This window comes from Tauraco erythrolophus, chromosome 5 (assembly GCF_009769465.1).
Source record: "Tauraco erythrolophus isolate bTauEry1 chromosome 5, bTauEry1.pri, whole genome shotgun sequence".
In the NCBI taxonomy this organism is placed as follows: domain Eukaryota; kingdom Metazoa; phylum Chordata; class Aves; order Musophagiformes; family Musophagidae; genus Tauraco; species Tauraco erythrolophus.
The window spans coordinates 9,132,276-9,158,105 of record NC_141469.1 but is presented as its reverse complement, the minus strand read 5'-3'; the positions used below and the strand labels follow the sequence as shown (position 1 = coordinate 9,158,105).

Here is a 25,830-nt window from a genome sequence, read left to right as displayed (position 1 = left end):
TGAAAGCAGTAACTGCACTGTGCTCATTATTTCAGAAAGTTATCCTATCTGGCAAATATACTTGTAACTGAAGAAATAAAAGGTGCTATATTTAATTCAGGGTTTCCTCCTAGATTAGAATACGCATCAGGATAAGAAATTGATAAAAAAATCTTACTAATCGGCTTTATTTGTACCTGAGGCTTCAAAACTACATAAACGAATAACATATACACGTCCTCTCATTCTCATCTTTTGTGCTAGCATACCTATTATCTTATTTCATAGGATTATAGTTTATGGTTTTAATAATCCTGGTACTATTCTCTATCCTAGTGGTAAGTTAATTCCCATAAGTCCAGGCAATTCTTTGGTAAGGCCTCAAGAAGTGCAGTACTTAGGAATAAAGACAGCATTAACTGTAGGCCTACTGCTGATTCAGCAGCCAAAGCAGAACCTGAAGACAGCGAAATCATATTTAGTCTGGAAGGAAGAAGTCAGTAGTGCTAATGGTGTTTGCCCACTGTGTGCGTCAAGGTTTCTGTTATTAGGACAGACTTCCACAAGTATGCAGGCATTACCTGACAATCTAAGTATTCCCTGGTGTTTTGAAAGCACCTAAGTTCTGCGCCAACATTTATTCTGAATCTTTTTTTTACTTTCTGGAATATCGAGTGAAAAGAAGATAACCTTGACACAGAATGTAGAGACACTTCTTTCGAACTAACAACTCCTTTCTATTGTCCGATGGCAAAACTTCCTCAGGATGGGGGGAACAAGGTCCTAATTTTTCAAGAGCATTTCTTACTTCCTGTTGGAGGATGATCTTCATAGCAAGAATTTCTATTATTAAACGTAGTTCAAATGCTCCTGAACTACCTAGTGAAATTACCTAATAGCTAGCAACAAGATTCTACATTAATTGCTGATAATACACGACCATACCCTTCACAAGCCGAGCAGTAATTCTCAGCATGTACTGAGCTTTGAAGATTACTGACTCTACTTCACACAAGAATAGCTGTGTGCCACAAAGACTACTTTTCTAACTGCATTAGCTGGGCTAATAAAGGATATTATTCTACCCACAAACCTCTCTTACTCCAAAGTCTGGCTTCTGAGTAGGAAAAAAACCCAGATCCTGTTTTTCTACTAAAAGCTCTCACCAAGCTGTGAACTTTTACCAGGCTCCCACAATACTATAATTTCATTTTTCTTCTTGTCTTTCTGGAGATGTTTCCACTTTTTTCCTGAATAGAGTCTCACCTCCTGTACGGCTACACGCTTCAATTAGCACATCAAACTTCAAAAATCTAGTAAGCAATTTTCAGAAAAGGATTGCAAGCTAGACTATACCTGCATCATCACGCGTCTCCTGACAGTGTCAAAAGGATAAAACAGCATTCCTGAGAATGTAGTCACAAGTTGAGCAATGAAAAAGGAAAGAATGAACGGAGTTTGCTTTGGATTTGGCAATAATCCCTGCAAAACAAAAGAAAAATGGAAGCCTGTACAAATTCTCTAAAATGTGAGTCAAATCCAGCAGATACTAAGTATAATTTTTAATTTTGATCATTTCTGTTGTTAATCCTCCTGTACAATGACTTGGCTCTTCACTGGTATACTCTGTTGAGCACAAATAACTGTGAAGACAAAAGCTGTAACTAACACTCTCATTAATTCATAATAAATATTTAAAATATCATTATAAAGATTTTTCAAGTGTGCATTTTTGTTTGTAAAAGCTACCTTAATGGTGTCCTAACATCAAAAGTAGGAGGCTTGGTATGCAATGATTCCCTGCACTGAAACACCAAACCCCTGGTACAGGCCGCCAAGTCCATCTGTCTTTGCAATTTTTATGATGCAGTCGGCAAGTCCCTGGAACTGCCGCTCGCCAGCACCTGATAGAAGACATATTTATGCACATTGTTATGCTTTACAGAAGCCCTTCTCTGTAGTACAAACTATTCTGCATGACTGAAACAGTTAACGTTATCAAAAGTATATGAAAAATGTTGTAGATCATTATTTCTCCACTTAGGAAAGAAGCATAAAGAAAAGAATTGAGACACGTGGATGGATGAAGACAGTTTGCTCATGTTCAAAGAGACAGTGGCATCCAGTAGCTGAAACACTTTCAGGTGAAATAACTACCATTCCAATATTGTCCTCATTCAGCAGAATGCTTATGTATGAATTCTCTTACCCTCTCTCTGAAAAGAATTTTTTCTACGTAATATCATGCTTTCACTTCCTCCCCACACATTCTTAATCAAATTTAGTGTTACTCATTTCAGCTTTTCCCTATAGTGGAACACCAGCCACAAGCTGTGACAAAGTTAAAAAAATCCACTTTTTTATCTGTAGATTCTTTGTCTATTTCCACATTCCACAGGTAACTACATCCAAGCTCTTAATACTCTCTACAGTGGAAACATGGCAAGCAATAAACTGATCTTTGAAAGAAGAACTTCAAACTGCACACCTTCTTCTACTGAAGGTATCATGAAAATATTAATTTGGCCCAAATACAAGGCACAGAAGGCAAGAGGTGAAGTCAAGCAGCCATTTCCTGGGTCAAGCCTGCACAGCACTGACAGTAAATAGAGTTAACTTGTCCCGTTACAGGCAAATGATGAAAGCCGACAACAATACAGAAAGCAGAGATTTTCTTCCTCTCTGCTGCAAGGCCTTCTGTTTCCAGGAAATTAGCATTATCTGTTTGAATGAATAAAACATACATCTAAGGACATACAACACCCAAAATCTTTGTTGAAAAATCTTGATATAGAACAAGGATAGTCTTCAGCTCTTTACGTGACACCCCATAAAACCGTAGGTTAGCAAAAATTAAACTCCTCTAGTTTCTGGCATCCGAAATTGACAAAATTCAGTTAAACTTTACCATACAGAATCTAAAAATAATGCAAAACTTTGAGAGCTATGCTGTGGCACTATTTCTTCATCTTCATCTTCTCCTTTCCAATGAGGATCTTACATTTTACTTCTAAGTTTGTAATTGTGCAATGGTAAATTTTTAAGTAATAGAAAGAATTCTAATACTGTTGAATATTGGTCTACCTCTGAAATGAAGTCAATATAAACAACCTGAGGCACATCAGACAAAACTGGAACTGCCATTTCAGAGATTTCACTACCTTTCCCAAAATCAGCAGCTAAACGAGTTCGTGCGAAGTCTAACGGGTACACTACACACAGGGATGTTGCTCCTGCTGCTCCGCCAGCTGCCGAGTTTGCCGAAAACCATTTCTAGAACTGAAACACAAAAATTACTGTATGCAGTTACGAAAATACAGTATTACAATACTATAATACTGACCTGTGTTGTAGATACTAAATGAAGCTAATTTAAGTGAAGAGTAAGATCTATGTAAAGCATTGTATTATTTACAAAATAATAAAGAAACATACCAGTCTCAGAGTAAGACCTATACTGGAGTATTTCAAGATTTCTACTTGTGAAGCTTTCCTAGCTATTCTTACATTCATTTAAAAATATTTATAAGCTATTTTCTTCTTCAGCTTCTGAATTATATGGTGCTCTTGTGTGACACAGATAGCAGACATCATCTTTCTTATCTGTAATCACCCAGTCCTCCATAACAACTGGTCTGTGGATCTCCCTGGTACAACAATTGTGCATCGACTCTCCATGATGGGGGAACGGGGAAACATAAACATCAAAGCACTGACTTTCACTGTGGTCCATACTGTTTACCAAATAAGAAAAAGCTGATCACAGTAGAAGAAACATTTTCCACAACATTTTTAGGTGATCATATCTGACACAGCTCTGTTGATTTAAACAGCATCAAAGGTACATCTTGTGTAGTAAATGCAGACCATGTGGATGTACCCAAAATCCCTTTTTATTTGCGGGCTCAGTCACAGCAACACGGCAGCTGTAGTAGTATGGAGGCCAGCATAGCTTAAGTGCCCTAATATTTAATTAGCTGTACAGAAGGCTCTGCAGGCTGCCCTAGCTCATGTTGCTGCATGAACTGTTGCTAGTTGCAGTAGCAAGCAGAAGAGGGGGCAGCTGCAACATGAAGATGCTTGACTATGCCAGTGTTATCCTTCAATACCAAGTGTCTGGCACGTATATATAGCCCGTCTTCTTTAATGGAAGTTCCTTTGCACTTTACTTCCCACGATCTAAAGGTTTCAGTAATTGTTATTTCTTTTTTAAAGGTAATCCAGCTAAGCTAAAACTAATGCATGTAACCATATTGTCTTCCTCATTTCTGATCCCGCACAAAACATCTAAGAAAGCATCCAAAGGCCTTGAGGTTCAACAACGGATATGCTACTTTGCTAAATACTATACTTCTAAAGAAATTAATCTTGAGTGCTATTCATGGAATGTTTCTAAAATTTGAGTCACAAGCTCACACACATGTAAGCCATCTGGAAACACTTTTAGGGGACGGAAAGGAGACTTGATGAACTGTAAACACTGTGGTATTTACATCATGATGTTTTACTTTTTTCCACTGTAAGAAAAGAAAGAAAACAGCAACCTTAAACTCTTTACATACAAAATGACTGTAATTGAAAAAGGACTGCTTAAGAATTTGCATGCAATACAAGGAAATTAATCAAACTTTAATGACTGACAGCATTCCTCCTGGTCAGCACCACCAGAAAGGCCTGTGGCAAGAAAGTTTTCTGGCACTGCAGGAAAAAACTGTCAATAAGAGAAAGCACAGAACACTGAATTTTTGTTTAAATTATCAAAACCTACACAAAGAAATCCCACAACAGATAACCTAAGACAGACACAAATAAAGCCCATTTTCCAGCTATTTTTACATGAAACAAATTAGATACAAAGAACTTATTTTCCATTCTGCTGCTATGAATGATTTTTATGTAATTTGTCAAATGCCAATATCAACATTTCGCATTCCAAGACCAAGATTTCTTGCAATGAATTCCATGGGTGCAGACTTCTGTGTCTTTCAAGAATCTATCCAAGTTAAGGGACTTTTCCCAAGTACACAGAATTGCAAGGTAAGGCAGCATAGCCCAAAAGTTTAATTGCCTTTTTGAGCTATAACTTAAAACTGTTCCTCTTCTGGCACACTGTACAAAACTAAGTTCTTAAAATGCTTTAACTGTTTGTAAGTATGTTTCTAGCTCTACATGTAGGAAGAAACAAGTTTTTAGCGTGAAGTGTTACTAATCTACAGCAGTAATATGCACTTTACTATCTCTAAGTTTTTTTCTGACTCTTATATACTAACGATTATCAAGAAAACAATGTGAAAAAACTTAAAATGAGAGACTCCTGTTTGAGGGGCACAACCCAAGAACCTCACGTATCAGAATAAAGGCAGCTGTAATTTCACATGAGTGAAACCACAAACATAAAGGTTTTTGAGACTAGAGTACAGGTTAATGCAGTCTTAACTGTAAGAATGTGACTGAGGTTTTTGACGAAGCCAAGAAACATAGGTGTGAGTCCAAGATTTTTAATATCCATTTTAATACTTGCACATCAGTTAACTTCAAAATAATTACATCCTGAACAAAACTTTGAAAGTTCTGACTGCAGTTGCTGACAGATTGACATGCGTCTCACAAAGTTATTACTCATTAAAGATCAAAAAACAGATTTCATTACCTTCAGCAATAAGCTACACAGTAAGCCATGCTCACTGTTGCTCTTGTTGTAAAATATGCTCATTACAAAATCTTATCAATATACCACCACTAATTACCAACCATGCTGAGAGAAAGAAGTGCAAAGCTCTTGGCCAGATCTAGTTTGTTTATTAAAGAGAACTAATAAGCAAAAGATTATTTACCTGTTTTTCTTTATCCACTTTGGACATGAAAATCTGTTTGTATTTGTCCTTAAAAGCAAAATTTAGAGCCTGTGTTGGGAAATATTGTGTAACATTTGCCAAATTGCCACGCCAAAAGTTGAGAAATCCTAGGGAAAAAGAAATGGATCTTCTAAAGAACATTTCTAAAGTTTTTACTACACTGAGTATATTATACAGTATTCCTTCTATTGTTTCTACTTTGGTATGAGCTATAACAAAGGCCAAAAACATTCCTTTTCATGTCCTTTGTTTTGCAGGCATTTGGTATTGGAAATCTGGATTTATTCTGATACCAACAGATGTATGCATTTGGTGTTAGCACAAGAAAATTTAAAACTGCAAGTGAAACACCAATAATGCTGAGAAATAGGTAAGATTTTCAACTTCCTTACTTCATACGTTTCTAAGACTAAGGATACTTACTTAAACTGCAGTCCGGAAATTGCAGAATAGAAGAATATTTCACAGAACTGTGCAGAAATTGTTTTCCTGAAGTAGCCTGCCTAGGCATTTTCGCTTCCGTAGGGGGTGCTCACACTCCGTATTAAAGCAGTGATGACCGGCTTTTACAGGTATCAGAACTTGGCAGCACTTTTGTAATTATATTCTTCTAAATTAAAGAAAGGATCCCTTTGGACACTAAGATAAATGCGTAGGAAGCTAAATGGAGCTGTGGAGGTAGTGCAGGAGCAAATCTTACATGGATTATGAGATAAAAACGCATGTGAGGATGTTCACACAGGTTGGGCTGGTTGGGCATGTCAGACCTTTCTAAGCAGGGACAACAAAGTGATCTCTCTAATGCAGAGCTGTGCTCTTCATTCAAACTTCTTAATTTTCTTGTGCTGGATAAAGACAGAAAGTCCTTAAAGAAAGATCAAAACTGCATTTTCATGTCTTATTTTGATCATGCTTTCCTATACATTAACACGAGGATGCCAAATAAACGTTGCTTCTGTAAAACTACCAAAAGGAAAACTTTAAAGGTGTTTTACGCTATCCTCAAATGCCAACATGAGCATGATTTTGCTACTCATCAAACAAACCAAAAAACACCTGTGAGGACGTACCCAGAGTAACCCCTTCCTCGACACCTCTGCCAGTACCGTACTCCTCTGAACGCCCGCAGCCCGCCACGGAGCCCATCGCTGTCCGTCCAAAGGCGTTCCTAAAAGCTTTTGTTTCACAACGTTCGAGAGAGAGAGGGCACAGGGACGGGGATGGAGGTGCCTACCTTGCTCCCGGGGGATGCGCACGAAGCAGTCTGCCATGCCCTTGTACTGCCGGTCCGCCTGGATCTGCCTGGACGACGCCTGCACTTGCAGCAGCAGCTTCACCCTCTCAGTGGGCGCCACCGCTGTCTTGGAGATGGCGGCCGCCACGCCGCCGGCCAGCAGGTCCTTCCCGAAGGAAACGGGGTCGAAGAGCTCCCTGCCCTGTGGGGCCGCCATGGCTCGTGGCACCGCCCCGCTGCCGTTTCCTCGCCTTCACGCGGTCGGTGGGCACCCGAGCAGCTGCCCTCACCTCACGAGTTGGAAGCCGATGGTCTCAGGAGCCGCGCTGAGCTGCCTCCGTCTTCCCCTGTTAGTGGCTGTGAGGGGCGGCCGGGCCCAGACATGGCGCCATTTCCTTCCGCCATGCGGATCCTGCAGTGAGCGCCTTCCAGAGACCTCCAGAACCTTCCGGAGGCTCCCGTCAGCTGCTGGAACCGGCCCCTCTGCTGCGACTAGGGAATAAAACACCAGGTAGTGAAGGGTAGTTGTTGATTGTACTGAATTAGGAGTTAATACATATCACACATGATAAGTGAAGGAATTGTAGTCACATTATTTATAGCCATTCCATACCAGAGTACGGAAGTACTCCAGGCCAGAAGTACCAATTCCTTCTAGATAGCTGACAGCATTTTTTTTTTCTTTACTTGCTTTACCTCCCCTACATCTCCTGACTTTCTGACTAGTGAAGGCATGAAACACCACATTTGTTCAGTCAAAATGTTTTAATTGTGGATGGTTTTAAATGCTGACTTTTGCTTCTTACATTCCCTTGAGATTAATTTCAACCCTGGTACTCCATTGATTTGTTGTGCACCAGATTGCTTTGCTAATAGTTTTTATTTGTAATAATTTCCAGGCAAGAGGAATTAATTTCTTTTGAGCCTTGTCATTACCATTTTAACTCCTTTACTAGCTTCTCTGTATCTATTCCTTTTAACATTAATTCTCTACGCCAATTCACAGCCATAACCTTCCTGAAAATTACAAAGCTACAAGATTTGTATTAAAGATAACTGATAAAAATCTGTCATCTGTAAGAAATGAAATCCTGTCATCCTTTGGGGCTGTTTTTAAACATACTGTTAAAAAACTGCAAGATACAGCCTCTGCTTAGCTGACTAACAAAGCAACCAGTAAAAATCTCCTGAAGTGTAGTATCAACACAGTTAATGCAAATTTTGCAATGTTTTGTTGCTGAAATAAACTGCTTTGAGTACAAAAGGTGTACCATACTCGGATGCCCTTAATTCTGTTTAAGATATGGTTCTTGTGAAGAAGGAAGACAATTTAAATAGCTGACTGGTACTGAGGGAGTCCCACCTTCCTCCAGTTCCTCTTTTCTCCACACACATTTACACTGTTTTCTTTGGCCCAGCTGAGGCAACCAAATTTAACCCACTCCACTGGCAGCAGAGTAACCTACTTCTGACTAAACACAAGGATCTGGATAAAAATTAGCTGTCCTCTTTTTAAAGCACTCAAGTATCTGCTTTCTCAGCATTCAAACCATACAGCCCAGCCTTTAAAAGATTGAAACAGACAAACATTAGCAAAATTACCCTTTTCCATACAGATACACAGTTATGTGCACACACACACGTACAGGTTCTGTAAAAGCTATTAAACCTGCTAAAAACAGTGCAGCAAAGACTGCTTGCTTTTCTGTGTTCCTTCTTCCATTACAACAAAAGCTCATGTTCAAACCCCACACATTTTAGACTTTTAAAAGGTGGTGCTCAGATGTCACCTGTGCTACTACATATTTTTATTTTTCAAACAGAGTGAAGCTCACATCACTTGATTTACAGATGGGGAACAAATCTAAAGCACTATTGATAGAACTCAGTTTTGTATGTCTCAAAGTGAAATACTGCCTCTCATCTTCCAGGAACCATAAATTCTAGAGACAGATGATAACAAACCTGCAATCATATGCTTAAACTTCAGGCCTAAGACTTCTACTGCTTGGAATTAAAGTAACTGTTGAGTGATTCGAGACAAGCTGTGAATCGCTCTGTGACAGTAGGCAGTTATAAGCATTTGATTTACTATTTTAGAACTACTCTAAACAGTGTAATTCACTAGTGAAAACAACATCTAAAGATGTGATCATGAGAGCCTATGGAACTGAATTTACTTTCCTGAATACTTAAAACTTTTTGATTGCATTGTTTAAAATGCAACTTTGGTCATGCATTTTATGAAAAGCACTCGTGAAATGCAAGTAGAAACAGCAGAAAGAGAAAAAAAAAAAAAAGGAACTACAGAAGATGATGAAACGCGATGCAGATGACCAAATATAAATGTGCTGGCTGTGGGTAAAAAGACCCCCAGAAATCTTTCATTTTAAACTAAACTTTAGTAAAAAAAAAAGCTTTTGGAGAAGCTGGTCTGTAGATTAAAAACATTTTAACAATTTGTAGGAAAGCTGAATTTGGTAGAAAAATTCTGATTTTGCAAAGATCTTGCCTCTACTTGCAAGATATACATCTATACAGATGTAACCTGGCATTTTTTGTAACATCTACCTGTAAATTATAGAAGCTAAACAAATATTGTTTAAATAAACAGAAAATACATTAAGTAAAAAGAAAGAGATTAACACTTTACAAGTCTTTGACAAATAAACATTTTTATTATGAAATTATGAATATAATATAAGCTGAGTTCATGCATAGGTCTTAAAACCATCACCCCCCTGCCTTCCCCATCTTCTTTTATGCCTTCAAAATTGTGTTTTAACAAATATAAGTACTATTTGTAGTTAAAACTCATGAAGTCAAGTAAAACATCAACCACACTCCAGTCCTAGAGTGTGCAGGAGACCTTACTGGCAAAACTGATAAGGCATTAGTTTTGTGCGGCTAAATGCCATGAACTGGCTACAAGATTTCCTTCTGTTTTGGTTAACACAATGTTAGTGAAAACATGCAGAATTTTTCATGCCCTTAGAGGCCCAAAATTTTAATTAATTGGGAAACTTTTTTTCCCCTCCATCACCAATTGCCAGATACTCAGAGAGTACTTTGAGGATATCCGTTTGTCATTTTGCATTGCAGATTACACACGGAACAGCCGTGAATGTACAAATTAAATGAAGTTTTCATGTAATAAAGTTATGATCAGGACAAGTAATTCAACAGTATAAAAATAAGAACTTTGTTTCTCTGAAATCTTTTTAAGTATTCAATTGATGACGTCATTAGAATCATCACTGAAGTTTTACCTGTGTCATATCACAAGGTAATTTTTTTTTTTAAAAGCATTTCAAAGATAAGCCATGGGTGGGCACCGCAACTGAGTTAATTTCTCTGCATCCTGAAGTACTTCAAAGAGATGCCAACACCATGCAGGATGGCTCAATGTTCAGGAGGCTCATCTACGTCACTAAGCCGAAGGACAGTTTAAAGGCCAGTTCAACAGCAGCTTCCGTGACTGAGTCATGAAAACAGACATAACACTCCTGAGGTTTTGGATGTAGAATAAGTCTCCTGGAAAAAAAAGAAAGGGGAAAAAAAAAAAGGAAAATTACCATAGGTGTTGGCTTTTTCTCCTCAACTGTTTGATATATTCTGCTTGTACTCTGAAGTTGCAGTAAGATGTTAAAAACAACTGCTGTGTAAGACAGCTAGCAAACTTCTGTGGCTCTCCTGCATCATCTTACTTCTTTCAATACATTAGATTCTTAAATCGAGTTACTCTCTGCTCAGTTTTCTCATGGCTGTGTATGGAAAAATTCTTCAGGTTTTTAGGATCTATTTGTATGGCACTGGTGTGTTTGCAGTAATCCAAGCCTCCAGGCTACAAGCTGCAATCAAGGTACTTGGGAGCAAGCCCCAGTATTCACATATTTACTGATTTTTAACCTTAATACATCTGGGTAGGTGCATTCCCACATGTCAATCTAATAAGCTCTTTTAGGGAAAGAACTAAAATAGGAAAGGTTTTAATACCTCTGCATGACTGTGTGTAGCATTATAGCATCACATATAGCTCTGCAAATACTAATGGACTGCCCCTGATTTAACACATTGTTTGATGATAGACTGAAAAAAATATTTTTTAAAAGATATCAACAGCAGTGTAAACATTTGTAAATGTTTAATTTAAAGATTTTAATTTATCCAACCCTAAGGATGTCACACAAACTGCAATTATGTACATTCATGGTGGGAAACAATTGTTTTTCTTTTTTGTCTTTAAACATTTGACTTGAAGGCAAACCAGTTGAACAAAAGCTCTTTTAGAGAATTTCTGGCCAATATAACTACCTGTGGATGACGTTTCCTCTCGTTGTATCAGAAAAAAGTTCTTATGCCATATTCAGAAACGTTTTTTTGCTGTTTTCTGACTTTCCTATTTGCGCAATAGATGAACTAGTTTAAAATTGTAACTTCATGAATTAGCCAGACATAATAATTTATCTTCCTTTCACCCCTTGCCTATACTGAATTTGTTTTTCATATGGTGAAAGTTTACCTTCCATTTAACTGGGCATCTGCATTTTTTTTTTCTGTTTGTCTAGTAGGAATACTAAATACAAAAGATAAATGTAGAAAAGAAGGAAACATCCTGTTGACTGACTAATGCAACTGTCTGCGTGCTGCAGCTAAAATGTAGGCAGCACAAAATATAGTAGATGGAGGAAAGAATAACACAGGAAAAGTAGTGGCTACAGAACAGGGCTTACTGGCTTAGACTTAAACAATTACAAGATGATGTGTTCTGAACTGTGAAAAAATGATATATACTACCTTTTCATTACACTTAATTTTAATTGCTTCAAAAAATGTATTATTCTTAGTATTTCATGCCTAGGGTAGTATGCTGTTCTGTCACGCAAATAAGGCTTAGCTATGTAGTAATAACTATAGGCATCATTAAGAAAATAACTTCAAATTAAGTTTAAATAACAAACCAAATCACAATCCCTTTACAATGGTAACGGCAGAACTTTGACAGCAAACTGAGGAAAGGAAGCTCCCTTTCCAAAATATCTCAAATAGACTGGTAGGTTGATTTCATCTTCCCCATGAAAAACAACCAACCACTACGATTGTTCACCTTACTTCTTTGCATCACTGAATCAGCATTACGCATGGAGGCAAGACAGGTGGGATTTACTTGCAAAGCAGGGAACGGAGAGGTCAGGAGGAGCGTGAGGAGCACACGAGAAAGCACGGGATACTAAGATTATGATTAGAGCACTTCAGCACGTGTGCACGGCACAGTGCGGCACGGCGAAGGGTGCCAGCTTGGTGGTACTAACGTGCTGGCACAGTGCTCACCTGAATGAGCACATCTGTGTTTTACAGCAGGTGGAACGTGACACCAATGCAGCTTCTCAGATCCCAAATCAAAGCCACCTCAGTCAACTCAAGTATTTCTGTGATGTGCTACACTTAAACTTATTCTGAAAGAGTACAGCGGCACATTCAAAATGGAAAACTTTGGGAGAAATACATTCGTGTGTTGGTAAACTCACCCCACAACCCAGTAATTCATTGTTGGTGGTGGTTTCTTCTGATCAGTCCAGTTGTCAGGAGCGCACTCAAACAAAACTCCGTGTTCTGTTATAAGATCTACGTCCTCCGTTGCTGTGCTAAATTCTGAAATCCCACTGCCTGCTTTCTTCTTTTTCTGTAAAACAATTGGTGAAATGTTAGTAGAGAATGAAATATTTTTACATAAACACTAGCAAATACAACTGTGTGATTTCTTCAGAAATCTGATGAATGATACTGCTATCAAAAAGCCAGACTTAGAAGATATAACGAAAGTGCTTATATGATTCTTTTCTCCATGGTTTTGTTACTTTGGCATCAACAGGCTTTTCCATTGTTATACAACCTGGGGGTAGACACATGCTCCCTTTTTGATTCCCTCCTCCCCTTTCTTCTAGCTGAACACTATTTCTCTAGTAAGACATCTGAGATAATACCGCTTCTTTTAAAAAGTGTGTTACAACAGCTACAGCTCTCATCTTTCTTTCTCTGTGTCCTTCTCTAATTAAGAACTGTGATAGTAAAAGCCTATTGAATAAACTTGCCAGGCAGGAATTTCTTTTTGTAAATAAACAGTTGAAGCACTTTGCTCAGAGCATTTTCTTGATCTTACTCAGTATGACTGCATAAGATGTGTAGAAAATAAAGACTTTTTCTGTGTTTTGTTGAGTTTTTAGGGCTATGTTTTCTACAGAGCTTTTGAATAAACCTTGCAAAAGTTCCAGTTGTTTCTAACTGAACTCCTGGTACCTGTTCGGTGAGCATCAAACTGCACGCACAAAACCTGCTTTTCTCTCTTTGCTCTGTTTTGGTGCTTGACACTCCCTTTAGTCCAATAATGCCATGGTATCTTTCAGCAGAAATGCAAGGGGAAGAAGACCAGAATGGACATGGAGATAAACACAGGAGGAATTCTGAAAGGATTTGTCACTAGTTTAACTCTTCTCCCACTGAAGTCAAAAGAAGTTTACTACTCTTTTCTAACGTCTGCCTAATAATAAAAAAAAAGCTTTATTTTTTTTTTTTTAAATTTTGAAGCATAAGAAGTGAGATGAGATTATGGAAACAGGAGTGGAAACCACTTTGAAACAAATCTGCCTTAAGACAGTTGCTAAGCCAGGGCATCTCTGGATCTGCCAATGAAACTTCTGTTCCAATCAGTTGCTTCAAAGGTGAAAGAAAAGGTTTTCTTGAAAAAAATCTCAAGGAACTTCTGTCTGCCATATGCAGAAACAGAAACCACATCTTTCAATCTGCATACAGTATTGAAGATGTGGGGGCTGAAGAACTAAAAGAGAAAAGATGGTCAAAACATCACAACTATCTTATTTTCTCAAAAATGGTAGAAGAAAGTGAAATGCACCTTAGCATTTGAGAAACAAAATGGCTAATATTTGCCTGAGAAAACATTTTTTAAGTTTCCCTAAGCATGCTTTGGATTAAATTCATAAAGCATATTCTAAATTACTACTAGTTCATAGAGTGAAAGAAATTTCACAATAGATGACTTAACCTTTCCTTTATTTCCTTAGTACACAAAATTGTTTCAAACCCTGTTCTTGTTAATACTGCTACTGAAAAAGACTCAAAGAATATGTTACTACTCAGTCTAATAATCTTCCCCACCAAAAAAGTGAGGTTGTTACTATGTAATTTCCAAGCTGACACGTGTTTATATTTTAGCACATCTTACACTACTGAAAATACTCAAGAAAAATTATGTATTAAGAGGGGATATTTGATAGAACAATAAAAGTCTGTACTTCCATATGCATTAACCTTTTTTCCTTCTGATTTAAGAGTAAGAAAATACTAAGATGATGATGATGAAGAAAATGAGGCCAAGGCTGCTTATTACATACAGTGACACATATTTTAGGGTTTAAAACTACAGAGCTTATTTTTGCTCAATTTAAAATTTATTCAATATTTCTGTACACATTTAGTAGTTGAATTTTGAATTTTCAATTCTCAAAAAGTGAGGCAAAATTAATTATTCATCAGTTTACAATAGTTTTGCATGATTGGTGCAATTCTCTGAATCCTAAACTGTAACAATATTCAGTTGATGTCAAAGAACAAGCAGTATAATAGTACATTTCTGTATTTTACTTTTTGGTTGTGAACTATGAACCCAGAAAACTTCTACTATTCATTCTTTTATATTTTCCTCATGCCATAATGCAGCCTGCCAATTTCAGCATTAATTGTTGGAGCCAACATGCAAAAACTACCCCAGATTTACTCTAAAAGAGGAACTTTGTTCTGCAGCACGTGTTCATTAATCGTTTCTGATTTTCAGAGCAGAGTGAACCCAGCTGCTGGCTCGTGTACTCACGTCTGAAGAAGCCAGAAAATCATGTGCTGAGGTAGCTGTGACCAAAACAGAAGTTTTGACTTTCAAGCGTGAGTTTTTCACTTTTTATGAGCTACACCTAAGGTTGAGTGATTTCTTTATTCAGGTTTTTTTTTGGTTTGAACTATAAACTGTCTATTTAACAGTTGTAACCGAAGGCAATTTGATGACAAGAAATATTTGTGTATTCTCTCTGCTTGCTTTTGGGTTCCTACATCTCCCAATAGAAACACTCAAAATACATCACTCATTGCCGACGTCCTACTCAGCCAAACCTCAGTGTCATAGGAAGTCCACAGAACAATCCACCAAACTAACCTATTTTTCTAACATGTAAAAATTCCTAGATCATTTACAAGGCACACTGGTCTAACCGGTTGCAACTGCTTCGGTAACTTCAAGAAAACATGAAGAAAAATTATACTGCTATTTGCAAACTGCGTTCATTCAGTTTATACTGTTATTTCCCATTTCTCATTTAATGCACTTGGATTGTCACTTCAGGATCTAAAATGCAACTGATAGACAGTATTCCACTTAGATTTATAGTTAATTATTTCTCTTTTCCAAAGGACTAAACTAGCAGAGACGAAATGTTATCCTAATCTGGTTCAGATCAATAAAAATCCACTGTGCAATTAACAAACCAGACTTTTAGCAAAATAAAGTGCAATGAACACAAAATGTCTGATCTGAATGGAGCATCTCATAAATTGATTCTTGTAACTATTGTTTAGATTTCTGCATTACCACTGCCATGATCCATCTGGAGTAAACAGAAATTCTTAATCAAACACAAGGCAGTACAGTTGCTGACATCTAATCTGTCCATTTTTAAGTCTAATCTAAACACCAAGTACCCATGTGAAGCTCTGGCAGCTGGGATCAGGCTTCAGCCCAAGTCTAGAGCAAGGCTTGAACTGGTATCTTTACAGATGGATTCGTAATCTAAAATGCAAAAGAGCTGGCAGCATAATTAAAAGGAATCGATCATTATAGCCAGCCTTATTCTAGACAGACATCCATGCAAACCAATGATTAGAGACATTAGTGGATGGCAAACGTGTAAGCACCTTGGGCAGCACAGAGAGCAAAGACACTGAGAATGAATGACCCTCTCACCGTCAGAGGCCTTCTTCAGGTCCTTGTTCAAACATACAGACAACACAGTGAGGGGAGGCCGCACTGTCACGGCTCATAGGAAACATTTGCTGTGAAAAAAGAGGACCTAAATTTCCTTTTGCTGCCAATCTGAAATCCCCTCAGCATTCAAATGGCTAAAACTGTCCCCCCCCATCTTTTGCTACTTACAGTTCTTGAACTCAGGGCATGAAACTTTTTGCTAAATTAACAAATAAGAATCCTAATACAAAACAGAGTAAGAAAACACTATATTGGAGACATGGAGTATTTATTTTGAGGGCATTTTTGGTGGGAAAGAGGGCCATAATTGCACGCATACTTGGCTGGATGGTCAGAGAAGAACCTGCCTGTAACAGTAAAAATATCAGGAGCTTTCAAAACAACCATGCACGTGCAAATACACCTGCTAGTGAGCTATTTAAATAATGAAGTGAAAACAATCTTGAAATACTGAGCTGAGAATGTAAATAGAAAAACAGAAAACAAAGCTTCCATACTTCTTTCCTCATGGACTGCTGAAAAATGGAACGAATTGAAAGGCAGCAACGATAGAAATTCTCAATTAACTGAGGGTGGATGGAGCCACCGAGCTGTGCTACTTCTTTGTGAGTTGGAGTAATAAAGATTCCTTGCATCGTTTCCAAACACAGATAGTGGAAGAGAGTATTCTCAGGACCAGATGTCAACCTTAAAAAAAACAAGAATTCATTTAATATTAAAATAATTTTGAAAGAAATTTCAGTTAAACAACATAGACTTCTGTTTCTTAAGACAGAATTGTTTCGAGCACAAAAATGGATACAGACATTCAAAAGGTGCCTATTTCTATGCCAAGGAAATCCTGCTAATTTGGACAGTTTATACTCAATATAAAAAAAAAGCGAACTCAAAAACTATGGTACTAGTTAGGTATTGCACTTGTGTTCTCAAAAATTCTCATCAAAAAAAGAAAAAGGAAAGAGCAAGTAAAAGCTTTGCAGGGGCAGGGGAAGGGAAAGCTTTCTTTAGAGCTCAAACATAACACCAGAGCAGACTGTGCTGTCACAAGCCACAAGTGGGAACTGGGAAGATCATGGCTTCTTCATCCTTTGTCCACCTACCCAGAGATACCAGGGAGGCACAAGGTACGTGAGGTCCAAAAACTCTTTTATTTGAACTGCTAAGGTCACATATATGTGGGACATGTGCATACATTCACTGACATATTCAGTCATCTTTTCTAATTAAGCTCTCCGTTTAAGAGCTTCACTTTTGAGAATCCTTGCATAGCAAAATTTTGGTTAGAATAAAATTATGCAGGAACTTCTGTGATCTGTGCATATTCAACAAACGATCCAAGTATGGCCTTAAAAATGAAATACTTAATAAAAAATAACTTCTTACTTGACAGCATTAAGAAGTTCTGTATCTTTCTCTGAAAGGTTCTTTTTGAGGTTTCCTAACTGAAATGGATTTGGTAGGGTATGTTTTTTCCTAGTGGCCTGAAAAACAAGCAGATGGGTAAACTAACAGAGAAAAAACAGCCGACAAAAGAACAGAATCAAACCAAGAAATCACCTACATAGAAGAAAATAATGTAGCATGTTTTTCAAAGGTCCAAACAGTTGCAGCAACTTATATGAATGTATTTTATAGCCTATTTTAGACTAAAATGGGTTACAAGCAGTTGTACAACAGTACAGCAATTTGTTCTGGTAACTTATGTTTACACCATTATTATTTTAGGGATAATCTCCAATTATTTCTGATTCCAATGCAGCTGTGTCCACTTTAGTTATTCGAAAAAGCCAAATATTTACAAGCAATGATAAAATAAAAATATGTGATTGCTCTGAGGCTGACCCAAAGCTTTTCCAGGCCACAGAAGTATTTTCTACTGAATTCAGGGGCTCTTACATTTATTCTTTTACAGTACGCTTTTTTAAAAAAAAGTTACTTGAGTGAGTTTTTAAAAGAATTGTCACCTCCCCCAAGCCCACCGGAACATCATCAATCTCTTTGTCTTTGTTCTCAGACCTGATCCACTACAGATTGGGGATTACTGCTTTCATCTTCCGCAGGAGCTTCGTTACCGTGCTCAGGTCCTCCACTGTTTCTCGCAGGGCTCGGCTTACGTGTCATTAAGGAGGAGTCACCAAACAGAGTCCTTTTGCTCACTGGAGTGGTTACTGATTTTGAAGTATTTTGTAGCTTGCTTAGGATGGGCGAGGTGGTCAAGCTCTCCAGTTTGTCACGTGTTGCAGGAAGGAACCAGTCAGCACAAGACAGAGGTGGAATGGAAGGAGAATCTAGCCTTTCCTCTATGCTGGCTTCTATTCCTTCCAGTTGAAGTATAGTGGCTTTGACCTGATCTACATATATACAGTCTGGTCCTGGATTCCCAATAGCCTTTGATGCACAGCCTCCTGCCTCTAGCAGCACACACAGCATAAAGTGTCTCTGTAAACATGGAGGTAGCAACATCAGCCTTTGGTTTAATATACAGTATGTGCTGTGTTATATTTCTCTCTCATACGATACTTAGGCAAAATACAGCACTATATTCAACACTCCTCCCTCATCTTCAGAGGAGTTATTTATTTTTTCCCAAGGACATATGTTATTTAAGTTAATCAAGCTATCATTTACATACTCATTGCTTGCTTTAAAAAAATCCTCATTTAAAAACCCCCCACTTTTCTGAAATGAGTTGTCTGAAAATACAGGATCATGACAGTAAAAAGATCTTCAACTGAAGTGAAAAGGCATAAAAATAACGTGAATTTATACTTAAACTTGCAAGCTTTACAAATGTATAAATAATGCTGCTGTCTGAGAAATTCTATCCCATGAAACAGCTATCATACGAATGTTTTGTAAAATGACTAAATAAAATGCATGGGAAGTTTTGATCTTAACAATAGACAACACACAACAGCAAAACAGAGCACCAGAGAGAGAGCACACTGGAAACGTTAACTTACCAAGCCAACTATCATTAAGAAGTATCTTGCTTCAGGTTCCCTGTATCCTGTAAAACTTGAAGCCTCACATGGCTGGATATGATGGTGTGGAAATACTTCCCGCCATATCACTAACTGACCAATCTTCTGTTCTGCTGCCAAGGGTAACAGACAATAGTGCCGACAATATAAACCTAGATCAATAAGATCTTCCTTTGGCAAGTGATTGCCAATCAAGTAACCCTTAATTAAACACAGAAAAGGAAGTGTATTCAGTAACAAACAGAACACCACCACTTATCACTTAAGAGTACTTTTCATCTAGAGACATCCGTGCTCCACATGCATTGAGATTGTAAGCTTTTGCCAGACTGCCTTTTTGGTATGCAGGTGTACAACAGATAACACTGAGCTTTTGCACCACATCTGAAGAATCAAAACACTGAAATGTAAACAAATACATGCAAGTTATCAAAGGTGAGCTGAGAAATCCATGGCTTTAACAGCTTGCACAACAGCTACAGACGTAAAGAGCTTTAATTCTCATTTCCTGCCTACCAAAAAGAGTGAGCTTTCACTGGAATTAATAAAATTTCCAAAGAAGATGCTCGACAGTGTTTCCAGCACTAAGGGCATTACAGGTGAAGCAGTGTCATGGTGGATACTTTGTAGTTCCATTTGTGCTAACAGTTTAGTCTCCTAACACTACCAGCGTAAAGAACAATTGCATGACAAAATCCTTAAAATCCTTTAAGTTTCCTTAAAGCAAAGGCTGTTTAATTCCTCTTTCTTTAGACTGTTTAATACACTGTCTACATTTAATGAAGATAAATAAATTTACAAGTGAGGCTAAAGTGAAAAAGATGTCAATCCAATTTCTCAATTCTTTGATTTAAAGACAGACTAACAATAGAACACTTGTTCTCTATAAGAAAATGGCAATGAACACAAGAATTTATGTTAGAATATAATACAGTTTCATTTGTATTGACTCGTATTACTCTGTCTCTTCAATCCTTGGATCATACACTGCAAAATTCCCATGAGAGAGTTTCAAACAAGTATTTTGTTCTTTCTGATCATATAGTACACATCAGTTCCTGACATGGATTTTTTTCTCTTATGCTATTTGAGTTTTAGGTCTGTTACTAGAAATACACGTTTCAAGCAATCATACGTTTCTTCATGTTTGTGAGGTTTTGAAAAGAGTTACTCCATGACTGGGTTAGATTTCCAGATGTATTTCCCTAATCTTTTGGTCTTAATCACTAGTACTACCTTGTAGAAGAGACAAGAGCCCATAATCATATATAATCTTCTCATGTCGTAATAATCTTCAGACTGTGGAAAAAAAAAAAAGCATGGTATAATTTTTAATTCAGATTTTTTTTTTTTATTTACCAAATGCAAGTCAACTAATTCCAGTCAATTGTAATCAATATCTTGTTTAATACTTGAAATTTTTGACCACTTCTTATCTGTACAGCAGTTGATACTGAACATTTTGGTGAAATAACAAGTTTTCAGCCTCCATTACTGATTTTCGTGTCACTATGATTTTCTCTAACAATTTTCAGCTCAAAATAACAGATTTCCTCTTTAGTTCATATCTATCTATAAACTATTTTTGTTAGGATATGCTAATTCTCCGAGTTCTTAACAGCAAAGTAGCTGAAGCGTAACAGCTGACACCAGAGGCCCTCCTAGAGTAAAACTTCCAAGTCAAAGCATTTTTTTTTTCAGTATTTGACTTTTTACACAAAATATACCCATTCACTGATCTTTTAATTCAGATGCCCCATGCTCTCAGATTAGAAACACTATCTTTAGGTGGATATAGTGTATTTTAAATTAAGTGGGTGCAATCAATTTCTGTGCAATAAATAACAACTTATAAACACTGCTTTCTGTAAATAATCATCCAGGTTGTTTAGTACAGCGATTCTTTTTTTTTACTCTTTTGCAAGATGGACTATATGTCTGCCTACCTTGTATTTTAGGTTTTAAGAATCATTGAGTATCTTTTGTAATTAATAACACATATGTCCCAAATTGTTATGCTAAATATGTGATCAAACAAGTTATCTTTATGATCAATTATAATATATCTAAAAATAATGTAATTTTAAAATAACTGTTCTGGAACATGAGTTTAAGAAAGCTCTTTCATTATTAAGTAAACCTGAAATTTCAGTATGTTTACACCTCCCTGTCCTGTGCAGCACAGGAAAGAGCATGCACAGCAAGTGACACTTCAGTAAATTACTGTCTTCTCCTTTAACAGTATTATGTATAACTTGGAATTGCTTTCTCTAAACTGGAAAATTAAGTTCTCAATGCTCCACAGCAGCTTTCAGGTTTACTCACAATGCTTAAGAAGGAGACAGTTATCTATACGAAAAAAGAAACGTAACAACTATCATCTATCTTGAAATTAGAGTGTCCTTGTAGACATCTCATGGACTTAAATTATAGTAAATGATGGGTTTTCTGTGACTAATCCTATAGGATTGTGATATGGTTATAATCCTAACCATGGAGGGAAATTCAAGACCAACAGAGTGAGTAAACTGGGCTATCTTAAAACAAGAATATTACAGTGTACCTTTGCTTTGACTCCCACTTGATTTAAAAAAGTGGATGAGTTTGGAATTAGTGCTTTTATGAACTACTGAATATGATACCAAGGCGAAGAGATACCGTGCAATGCAAATGACAAAAATAAAACGTTTACCAGCTCTGCAAAGTCAGCTGCTTCCAGATCACTCAGTGCTGTGTCAATTTCCATCTGAAATATTTAAACAGTACACTGTAACAGAGATTTCCCACACATTAACTTGCAATAAAAGGACAGTTTTATGGCTCTATTTTGCTAGTCACAGAAGATGAGAATTCGCAAGTACACAGTGAATGGACTAAAATTTGCACATACTTTTCATTGGTAATATCAAATATCAAGAACACCTCAATTCATCAGATTAAAGAAAAATCCTTCTTAATTGCTGTGTATTTCCCTCTTCTTTGAAACTGTAAAATTTCTTTGCCTGTGTGCCTGCTGAACCCACTGTGCAGTATAAAGGAGATGTCACTCTTACTTTCAGTGTGCTTTAGAACATGAAGTCTAGAGACTGCCCCTTGAAGGCTAGAGACAACTCTGAAATCTGACAACCTATTGTACCCAGCTGAGTTACTAGAAAAATCTTTTGCACAATGGATTTAGTATTTGTCTCTACGGAAATTGCCAAAACTTTCTCACACGTTGTCTTCGTTCTACTGAAAGTACTTTAAGCTTGCTTATTTCTCTTAACTACAAGAGCTGTTGGTTAATGCAAGTTTTACTAAAAATACCTTCCTTTAAAGAACATGGTACTAGGCACTGAAGTTCATGACAAGAATATGCTACTTAATGAAAAGAACCTAAGACCCACCATTACAAACTTCTTGGGCTGTATCAACAGGCTGCCTCTAACTGAAGTACAGGCAGTATTTCTAACAGAAATGTCAGCAAGGCTGTTGGCAGTCAACAACTAGCCAGTCTCTCAGCTCTTCCCCAGTTAAAATTTAAATGGCTTTCTACCCAACAAAGAACTGAAATTTTTTGGTTTATATTCCTTATAGAATATAAAGATCTTCATCCAAACTTCCCTGGAAATTTCATATTCTGCAACAACAATTTTTTTATGGAAAATGTGGATTATCTCAGTCAATTTTGGAAAGCGATGTCTGTATCATAAATATCAACTATGTTGTTTGGTAAATCCCTTTAAAACCTCCAATTTATAAGAAACAGCCTGAAAGCTAAACTAGAGAACCAAGCGTAATAGAGTGTCTCTACAGAAACTTGACAGAAAAGAAAAAAGCTTGGAGGAAAAAAAAAAAAAACTGATCACCAAATAGTACAAGAAAAACAAGTGTCATTTCCTGGCTGGGAAAAAAACATGGGACAACAGTCAGAGGTGGACTAAGTTGCATTTCAAATATCTATTAGGTTACTGACTGCCCGTCTTCTACAACTACATGTTGCATAAATGTTTTATTCCCTTCAGTTACGGAGCACGAATTTTGCAAGTGAGTGGACGGACATGTTACAGGACTATGGGTGCATCTCTAGATTTTTCTCTTGGATAGTAGATTTAGCTTTGGAGTTATGACATGAAAGAAACTTTTCTGAGACACTCCATAAATACATACTTCTGTAGCTAAAACATATGTAACAGAATGAACAGAATGTTCATACGTACATCTTATAAAAGCAGAAGACTGACTAAAATTTTCACAAACACATTGCCCTCAGGCACATTCAGCAAAAACGTATCTAGATACACACACTATGAGGCAAGGTGGAAAGAACTAAACCATTATCAGTCTGCTACAAGAGATAAAGGAGACAATTCAGATTACAGAGAAAAGAGAGGCGGCCCCACCAGCAAACAGAAATCTGTTTGTGACGAATAACGCTGACAGATGCATAGCTTGCGATGACCATGGCAACTGAACAGCGGCAAACCTGCAACAATTCTGCAAACCATGTCTCTAGTAAATTTGAAAGACTTACTGCTTTATCCTTTCCCCTACAAACATACTTTTATGAAAATTGTACATGAGGTCTTATTAAACATAAAAATCAGAAAACCAGAAAAGTCCTAGTTAATATTATCCTCAAATAAGACCCTATAAATTAAAGAATATGCCACTGCAGAAGGTAATTTTGAACATCCAAACTCAGTTCTTTTGCAGAGTCCTTCTGAGAAGCACTTTTGATTTTCCATTGTACAGAGGCTTTAACAAAACAAAAAAAAATTATCCAGATACACAACAGGAAAAAAAATATGATGAGAAAAAACATTTCAGAGAAACTTTCTGTACATAAGACACAATTATCAGCTTTTGTCCTAAATGTAACTTCATAAAAGTTTTCCTCTACATTCTCTGAGGATTGTATCCTCTTCACTTTGCAGAACTTACTACATTGATAAAAGGTATTATAATAGGCTTGTCTGCCAACTACTGTACAACAGAGCCAGAACTTGCTTATCTATGCAGAGTCAAACTATGCTGGAACTGTGTTAGAGGATCTGTCACCCAGTGAGACCAAATTTTTCTCATTGCAGCCCCTGTTGCAGACTTCGTTTTGCATAATTCAGTCTGAATTCAGTTTTCATTTTGTGTAATTCAAATGAATGTGCAATTCCAAATACCACCATAAATTTCTGAATAAATGGAACATGTGTTGGTCTTAAAACTCCACTGCTGAAATCTCCCTGGGATTGCTTTCTCTTGTACAAAATTGTTACAATTGTTTAAAATTGGAGAAATATCACCTTTAGGTAATTTGGTCTAATAACATCAGTTCTAAAGCATATAGGAAAAACCACTTCAGAGAAGACTTGGCAGGGATGATGCACCACACATGTATAAAAACAATTATTTTTATTTAAAACAATATTACTTTACTAATAATAATCCTGATGATCCTTATTTTAACGTCTTAAAGTCATGAACATGAGGTTTAAGACTGAAAGCTGTAATGCTATTTACAGCCATCTAGCTTTTGTCTTACCGCTGCTTAAAGCACAACTCAGTTTCTAATTGAGACGCAACCAGACACGGTGAAATGGTGCAGAAAAGCCGTACCTGTGCCGTGTCAAACAAACGATGTATGGATATTTATTTTGATTCTGCAACAGCCAGGCGTAACTCTCCTAAATCACAAGTTATGCCTGGGCTTCTGGAGTAATATTTTCTACTTGGAAAAATGCCTAAATGGTCACAATCAAACATAAAGCTACATACCAGGGGCTGCTTTCCCTACTGCATGTGCTAGCTGTTAGAGATATATATGTGTGTGTGTGTGTATTTTTTTAAATAAAGTTTAATTCCTTTGTCATAATGTTCCCTTCCCAGATAACTCTAAAGTCACCAAACTACACTCATAACAGCGATCTGTTTCCTGTGGGAACGATTGTGTAGTTCCAAACTTAAATTAAGGATCCCATAGGAAAATGGGTGGTCTGGGATGGGCAAAGCACTTACGCAAATTACACAATAACAGCCGAAGATATCTGCATCAATTTTCTGGCCTCTCATATGCAAGTTTTTCCAGAGAGATCTGAAAATGACAGTACCTTGATGTCCTGAGGCAACGTCAGCCAGCGCAAGCCTGGGAGATTGTCTAAGAATAAGGCACCGCAGGTATCATAGTGCTGAACGCTGGGGCTGGCGTTTGACTTGAGCCTTGCAGGCTGAAGCGCACGCTGGAAGAACAGGTTGAAAAAATGATCCAGGCGAGAAACATTTTCCACCTGGCAAAAAGCACTGAACAAACATGAACTCCAAGTTAGAACAACATGGAGAAACTTGTAGCTTGTTTATATAACCCTCTGTGCTAAAGAAGTCTCTTTACAGCATGATACTACATTTGGATTATTTTTTATTTAACATTCAGTTTAAACATGAGAAAACCCTCTAGGCTAATATCCAGGCAGCAACTATAAACAAAGAAAAAACTAAAGCAGTATAGTATTATAGTAAATCTCTTAGAGCAACTTAAGATGGGACAATGATCAGCTTCATCCTTTTGAAAATTCAGATCATTCGTTTTCTTTATTTTAGCAATTTATTTAACTGGTTTTGGTGTGTTACAAATCAGCTTATTTTCTTCAGAAGATTCAAAGCAGCATTCTATTATTCCAAATGCTCTCCTATACATCTATCAAAATCGAGTACACCTCACATCCAAATCTATGCTTTTTCTGAGATATATTTAAATAGTTG

At 37.2% G+C, this 25,830-nt stretch overlaps 2 protein-coding genes across 2 annotated transcripts in view; both read right to left on the bottom strand.

Moving 5' to 3' along the window:
* Nucleotides 1-1,746: 1,746 nt before the first annotated feature.
* SLC25A31 (solute carrier family 25 member 31) lies at nucleotides 1,747-7,285 on the bottom strand. Its single transcript, XM_086611977.1, has 4 exons — nucleotides 7,069-7,285; nucleotides 5,814-5,941; nucleotides 3,141-3,252; nucleotides 1,747-1,883 (listed from the first exon to the last, which is right to left on the bottom strand). The coding sequence occupies exons 1-4, from the start codon at nucleotides 7,283-7,285 to the stop codon at nucleotides 1,747-1,749; spliced, it is 594 nt and encodes a 197-aa protein (XP_086468103.1).
* A 3,190-nt stretch (nucleotides 7,286-10,475) lies between these two features.
* INTU (inturned planar cell polarity protein) overlaps nucleotides 10,476-25,830 on the bottom strand; it is a 47,360-nt gene continuing 32,005 nt past the window's right edge. The window contains exons 8-16 of the mRNA XM_086611789.1: nucleotides 25,182-25,371; nucleotides 21,791-21,844; nucleotides 20,335-20,397; nucleotides 19,078-19,299; nucleotides 18,131-18,553; nucleotides 17,498-17,595; nucleotides 16,612-16,801; nucleotides 12,597-12,751; nucleotides 10,476-10,602 (exon numbers count right to left, since the gene is read on the bottom strand). Of these exons, the coding sequence (XP_086467915.1) occupies nucleotides 10,491-10,602; nucleotides 12,597-12,751; nucleotides 16,612-16,801; nucleotides 17,498-17,595; nucleotides 18,131-18,553; nucleotides 19,078-19,299; nucleotides 20,335-20,397; nucleotides 21,791-21,844; nucleotides 25,182-25,371 (1,507 nt within the window). The 3' untranslated portion in view covers nucleotides 10,476-10,490. The remainder of the gene's footprint in view (nucleotides 10,603-12,596; nucleotides 12,752-16,611; nucleotides 16,802-17,497; nucleotides 17,596-18,130; nucleotides 18,554-19,077; nucleotides 19,300-20,334; nucleotides 20,398-21,790; nucleotides 21,845-25,181; nucleotides 25,372-25,830) is intronic.

Bases quoted from the DNA above. Each gene is read 5' to 3' on its own strand.
- SLC25A31 (XM_086611977.1), bottom strand. From the start codon at position 7,285: ATGGCGGCCCCACAGGGCAGGGAGCTCTTCGACCCCGTTTCCTTCGGG. The intron at 5,942-7,068 runs GTAGGCACCTCC...CTTTTTCCCTAG, and splicing joins GCGCATCCCCCGGGAGCAAG to GATTTCTCAACTTTTGGCGT. The intron at 3,253-5,813 runs GTAAATAATCTT...TTTCAGTTCTAG, and splicing joins AAGTGGATAAAGAAAAACAG to AAATGGTTTTCGGCAAACTC.